The sequence below is a fragment of the Chrysochloris asiatica genome, unplaced genomic scaffold (genome assembly GCF_000296735.1).
Source record: "Chrysochloris asiatica unplaced genomic scaffold, ChrAsi1.0 scaffold00083, whole genome shotgun sequence".
In the NCBI taxonomy this organism is placed as follows: Eukaryota; Metazoa; Chordata; class Mammalia; order Afrosoricida; family Chrysochloridae; genus Chrysochloris; species Chrysochloris asiatica.
The window spans coordinates 8,973,608-8,980,530 of NW_006408601.1; the positions used below are offsets into that span (position 1 = coordinate 8,973,608).

Here is a 6,923-nt window from a genome sequence, read left to right on the forward strand (position 1 = left end):
ATTCCAAAGAGAGGTGACCAACAGAATGCGGAAATCATTGGACAACATCTTTGATATCCCATGTGAGTAAAGTTTTACTAAAGGTAATATTTAAACGGTTGCAAACAAAGAACTTCCAGAGGTTCAAGCCAGATTCAGAAGAGGACGTGGAATGAGGGATATCATTGCCGAAGGATCTTGGCTGAAAGCAGAAAATACCAGAAAGATGTTTACCTGTGCTTATGGATTATACAAAGTCTTTTGATTGTGTGTATCATGACAACCTATGGACAACATTGCGAAGTATGAGTATTCCGAAACACTTAATTGTGCTCTTGAGGACTCTGTACCTGGACCAAGAAGCAGTTGTTTGAACAGAACACGGGAACACTGAATGGTTTAAAATTAAGAAAGGCGTGCGATGGGTATATTCTTTCACCATACTTATTCAACCTGTATACTGAGCAAATAATCCGAGAAGTGGGTTATATGAAGAAAAACATGGCATCAGGATTGGAGGAAGACTCATTAACAGCCTGCTATATGCAGATGGTACAACCTTGTTTGCTGAAAGTAAAGAGGACTTAAAATATTTACTGATGAATATCAAAGAGCACAACCATTGGTATGGATTGCATCTCAATGTAAAGAAAACAAAAATCCTCACCATTGGACCAATAAGCAACATTCTTATTAATGAAGAAAAGATTGAAGTGGTCAAGGATTTCATTCTTCTTGGATCAACTATCAACACTCATGGAAGCAGCAGTCAAGAAATCAAAGGACGTATTGCATTAGGCAAATCTGCTGCACAAGACCTTTTTAAAGTGTTGAAGAGCAAAGATGTCAGCTTGAGGACTAAGGTGCGCCTGACCCAAACCATGGTATTTTCAATAACCTCATATGCCTGCGAAATCTGGACAGTGAATAAGGAAGACCATAGAAGAATTGATGCTTTTGAGCTATGGTGTTGGAGGAGAATATTGAAAGTGCCATGGGCTGCCAAAAGAACCAACAGATCTGTGTTGGAAGAAGTGTAGCCAGAGTGCTCCTTGGAGGCCAAGATGGCCAAACTTCGTCTTTCATACTTCGGAAATATTGTCAGGAGGGACTAGTCGCTGGAGAAGGATATCATGTTTGGTAAGGTGGAGGGTCAAATTAAAAGAGGAAGACACCCAGTGAGATGGATTGGCAAAGTGGCAGCATCAATTGACTTAAGCATGGCAACAATTTTGAGGTTGGCCCACGGCTGGGCAGTGTTTCGTTTTGTTGTACATAGGGTCACTATGAGTCAGTACCAACTCTATGGCACCTAACAACAACTAGCAATCAAATCAACTGTATCTGTGGGAAGAGACGATGGAGAAGCTCAATATCATCAGCTAAAACAAGGCCAGGTGCTAAATGTGGAACAGACCATCAATTACTTATATATAGAAGTTCAAACTGAAGCTGAATGTCCTGGTGTGGCACTGTGGTGTGGCACTGTGTGGGATTGCAAAGGCTTTGGAACCACAAGGTCAGTGGTTCAAGCTCATCAGCCACTCTTTGGAAACCCTATACAGAGCCAACTCAACAGCATTTAACAACACCAAAAAAACAAGATCTGGTTTTCTTATCTGTTAGCTTAAAAGTGTTATGTAAATCCTTCTGTATGACCTTCCTAATATGCAGCACTCAGTGTAGTAAATTTTAGAATGTTCAGTTGCACTGCAGTGAATTTTTAGTTTATACCCATAGTTTTTGTAACTCCCACTAAACAACCTTTTCTTTTTCTTGATGGGTCTGGGTAAGAGAAGGTGAGAGAAGATGCTGATAAGATGATATGATTTGGTTATGAATGATATATAACTGTGACTGTAAAAACTTGGAACTGTAGTATGGATATAAAATTAGCTGTCTCAGACGGAACAGAGGGTCTCACTGCTATCAAGGGAGAAGAGTGAGGGGTGGAATGTGTCATTTGGACCCCAAGACCCTTGCACATTGAGCAGGGAATAGCATATCCCTCGAAGGAGTGGCAAAAGAGCAGCAGCAACAGAATCAAGAGCCAGAGCACCAGACAGTAGTGGAATTCCCAGTCCATGGAGCAAGATAGCAGGAGGACTGCTTGCAAAATGGGGTACCTTAGTTGTGGACACTTAATTGGGGGAGCTAAATTTGCTGACCCACAGAACTAGAACAAAGTACCTTTGGGATGAGGTTTATAACCTTTGGGCATTTATCAGCAGCCCTAAAAGAGCTTTGTAACATTGCCTGAGAAGGGCAGAGGCCAGGCCAACGGGCCAGAAAGAGGCCTCTGTTTGGACACAACTGAGAAAAGTTTGTGCTGACTGGAAAAACTGAACATTTCTGAATTGTAATTTGTTAACTTCTCTAATCCCATATTTGTATTTTGTCTGAATTCCGTGTGGCCATTGCAATGAATTATGGAACCCAGCTGAGAAGTAAAGGAAGAATGGTTGGAAACAGAATTGGTAAGAAAGGTTAGAGGTGGAGGCACATCTGACCTCAGCCTAATCAGAATTGGCCTTGGGCTGCTGCTGAGTTTGATTCTCCTTCCTGCTTGTAAAGTTGTTAAGTGCTGTTGAGTTGAGTCCGATCCATAGTGACCCTGTATGGGGTTTCCGAGGAGAGGGTGAGTTTGAACTGCTGACCTTGTGGTTCAAATTGACTATGCAATTCAGCGTATTGACCCACAGCAGCACACCAGGACTCCCTTGTAAAGTTAGAATAGGTCTTTTCAGAACAGTTTTTCAGAAAGTTACCTGATCTGAGAAGAAATAGTAAGTAAGACCTCTGACTACTTTACTACTAACCTTTAGAATCTGGCTGCTGGAATCTCAGGGAACACACTCCTTCAATATTGTTTTATACTCTGTTGTGTATGATAAAAACCCAATTCAAATTAGAGCATGCAAAAAAGAGACTATATATTGCTCATGTAACTGGGAAATCTAAGAGCAGAGTGACTTCATGTATTATTGCATGCTGAAGTTAAGACTTATCAGGACAAAGTCTTGACATCTCTTGGTTAATACATTTATTTCTCTATGGATTTAATTCTCTGGCAGTGTCTTTCCATGTGGTAGCAAAACTGAGTATAACAGTTCTTAGTGCCTTACAGCATGTTAGGGTTCCTGATTCCAAAGCCAGCTGAGATCTAATCTCCCATCTTCTATTTTCAAACTTCATATACATGTACATTGTGCTTATTGGTTATGCCTGGAACATATACCCCTGTGTGAACTAACTTCTGTGAGAAGCAGGAAAAGATGCACCACTTGTCTGGTTATGTTTATTTGTCAATCTTCCTCTAGATTAAGAAGTCCTAGTGGTGGTACACTGGTTATGGACTTGGTTTGCGTCCACCAGCTGCATAGCAGAAGCAAAGCCCCTGTGAAGATTCCTGTATAGGAAACTATAGGAGGCAGTTCTGCTCTGTCACACAGGGTCTCTATTAGTTGGAAATGACTCGACCACAAACAACAATTACTAGGCTGGAGAACCAACATTAGCTCTGCTGTACTAATACACATGGAATTGATTTCCAAATAAAAGAAGGATTCTGTTACTTTAAAAAGGAATAGTAGGCAGCTAGAAACAATAGACATTTGCCATGAGTAGCTAGATATCTTTCTGTTTTGGCCATAGACCATATACTAAAAGCACCTACAGCCAATTCAGGGGTTTAGGCTTAAACGTTAAATATAATAAAGGCTTTTGAAAGAATTCCATTACCTTTTATTGGTTTTAAACTGTTTAGTACCTAGACCTGTGCCCTATAGGCTAGAGTGGAACTGCTCTAAGGCTGTGAGGTTTATGGGAGCAGACAGCCACATTCTTTCTTCTGAGGAGCAGCTGGTAGGTTTGAAGCACTGACCTTTTGATTGGTAGCTGAGTGTTTATCCACTGTTCCACCAGGACTCCTTCTGGGCACCCTACAGAGATTTAAAAACTAGTATTTTTGTACCATTTTCTATTGCAAATATAAGACTACTTTGCCTATAAAGTAGGCATACGAAAATTCTCATTCTAAAACTCAAGAACATTTAATCAGAACTTTCATGTGTTTTAGGATCTGGCTGATGAACTTGCCCTTGTTGATGTTGCAGCAGACAAATTGAAGGGAGAAATGATGGATCTTCAGCATGGCAGCCTTTTCTTTAATACTTCAAAGATAGTCTCTGGACAAGGTTAATTTTAGTTTTATAAAATTATTTTCAGAGCTTTAAAAAAAGTACTGAATTTTATTAGACTGATATCAATAAATATTAATTTTAAAATAGCACCACTGTCGTTAGGACATATAGTTTCAAAGGTTAATTTAAAATGAAAACTTATCATTAGGGAAAACTTAGAAAATAAAAGTATAAAGTTAAAACTTGTCTAATGCTCTTATATATTTATCTCAAGTCCTCTGTCTATGCATTTGTTTTTTACTGAACTTACATTAAATTATATATATGGTATTATACCTGATTTTTAAACTTATCTTTCTGTCTTACATATTTTTCTAAGGGTATGCAGTTGTGAGTAGTCTAATATGATTGATGTGTTTATCCCATACTCTTTCACTTGGCTTTCTTTTTGTGATAGTAGATATCTGCACTTTTACTTCTGGTGGTGGTTGTGTGCGTGATGTCGGTTCCAACTCATCGTGACCATATATAGGGTTTCTGAGGCTGTAAATCTTAACAGGAGTAGAAAGCCTCATCTTTCTCCCATGGAATGGCTGGTAGATTCGAACTGCTGACAGTTAGCAGTTCAACTTGTAATCCACTACTCTACCAGAGCTCTTTTTATCCATGTAGTATGAGGCCTTAAAACTTGGCCTAGTTATCTTTAGCATAAAATATTGACCAACTAAGAGGCCTCAGAATTAAGGAAAAAACATAACACTAATGTTCATGGTGTAGAGGGTCAGCAAATAAGAGGATGGCCTTCAGTGAGCTCAATTGACACAGTGGCTCAAATAGGAAAGAGGACTGGACAGTGGTTCCTTCTATTGTACATGAGGTCACTGTGAGTCAGAACTGATTGATAGTACCTATCAATAACAACGATGGCACTTAACAACAACAACATCAATAGCAACAAGTTATTATTGCATGGTAATGTGATTCTACAAAAGTACTTTCTACTAGAAGCCCTCATAGCTAATGTGATTTGGAGTGAAGGTGGTTAGTAAATTAAATTCAAAACAAAATTAAAAAAGAAAAAAAAAAGAAATAACTATTAGAATGGGATTTTTGAATGGAGGAGTGGGGGTGTAGATGAGACAATCTGACACATAAAAGAAGCTGCTAGCAGATCACTATGACCAGATGGTACAGATGAACCAATTGTGCTGAGAGATGAGACTAAGGGATGAGAAATGCCCAGAGAAGTCTTTGAAGGCAAGGCCTGAAAAGAGTCCATTGACTCTACCAGGCAAACTTGGGGAACGTGGCTTGTTTCTGAGGACAGTGGGCACCAGCCCACGGTTGTCAGAGTAGAGCAGTGGTGATGATTTCAGCCTGGAGTACTTGAAGTAGAGTACAATGTCTGCTTGAGTAAACTGTCAGACTCCTCTACTCCATGTGGTGTGGCCTCAACCTCCATCAGTAGTCAGTGCCACAGGAAGCATCTACAATGTGCTAACTGCTTTCCCAGGCATGGGTTGTGATGTGTGTGTGTATGGCAGGAAAAGTGCAGAGCAGATGGCTGCAAAGACATACCAGGCCCAGCTGTCCCTCAGAGGTGGTCCCAGTCTAACTGGATAAAGATACATATGAGCATGAATAGTTGAGGAAAAATCTCCAGTAGACATCACAACTATTCACCATTATCTAGTCTCTTTCTTTCTCTAGGTCCAGGGAAGGGTTATTCTTTCCACCCTCTGGAAGCTAGGTGTGGTCAAATGTCTTATTTTATCAGAGAAATATGACCATAATTGATAGACGTTTTGAATCTCCAACCGCCTTTTGATTAGCAGTAGAGCACATTGTTTGCTTTTAGGCCAGTGTAATCAAAAAGAAATACCCATTAATTCCACAAATGTTTTGGGCTATCCCCTAGCTATTGTACTAACTCTGCTTAGTTCTAAGGCTTCTTTTTTAATGTTATTAATAAAGCTTTTATTGTAAATTAAGTGATAGTCTACATAGCAGAACATCAGTTTTGCACTCAACCAATCACATACTGTTTCATTATAATGATTAGAGTCCCCTTTTTAGATGTACACAGAAACATGTAGGAATATATAATCATTTAAACAGCCAAAGGGCACACTTTGCAAACAAGCCCCCTGCCCGTCAGCATGTAACCTTTCTCCTTCCATGAGTCTGGAATCCTCAGGTGCTCTATCTCTTCATACCAGTGCCTCTGCCTCCATCTCTGATGTCGATGCTTCTCTGGTTGGGATTTCACATTCTGCTCATGCTCTTCCCTCTTGCTGGTCGCTTTTTGTTGCATATCTTCTACCTTTACAGTTGTGACAATCACAGTCATAACAATTGGTGTTGGTTGTGTGCTGTGGAGTCGGTTCCGACTTACAGTGACCCTGTACAGGGTTTCTGAGGCTGTAAATCTTAATAGGAGCAGAATGTTTACATGGGAGAACATTAGCATGTTCCATGTTCTCCCACGGAACAGCTGGTAGTTTCGAACTGCTGACCTTGAGGTTAGCAGCCCAATTTGTAAACACAATGCTACTACAGCTCCTATGATAACAATTGTTGTTGTTGTTGTTAAGTGCCGTAGAGTCGGTTCCCACCCATAGCGACCCTGTACAGGGTTTCCGAGGGTGTAAATCTTTACGGGAGTAGAAAGCCTGATCTTTCTCCTGCAGAGCAGCTGGTAGTTTCGAACCGCTGACCTTAAGGTTTGCAGCCTGATTCGTAACCACTACGCTACCAGAGGTCCATGATAACAATTACTCACTATTAAATCAAAAGCATCCT

The 6,923-nt window shown here is 40.2% G+C and overlaps 1 protein-coding gene across 1 annotated transcript in view; it reads left to right on the top strand.

Annotated features, from left to right (window-relative positions):
- LDHC (lactate dehydrogenase C) overlaps window positions 1–6,923 on the top strand; it is a 70,784-nt gene that overhangs the window by 5,382 nt on the left and 58,479 nt on the right. Inside the window, exon 3 of the mRNA XM_006865805.1 lies at window positions 4,058–4,175. Coding sequence (XP_006865867.1) covers window positions 4,058–4,175 — 118 coding nt within the window. The remainder of the gene's footprint in view (window positions 1–4,057; window positions 4,176–6,923) is intronic.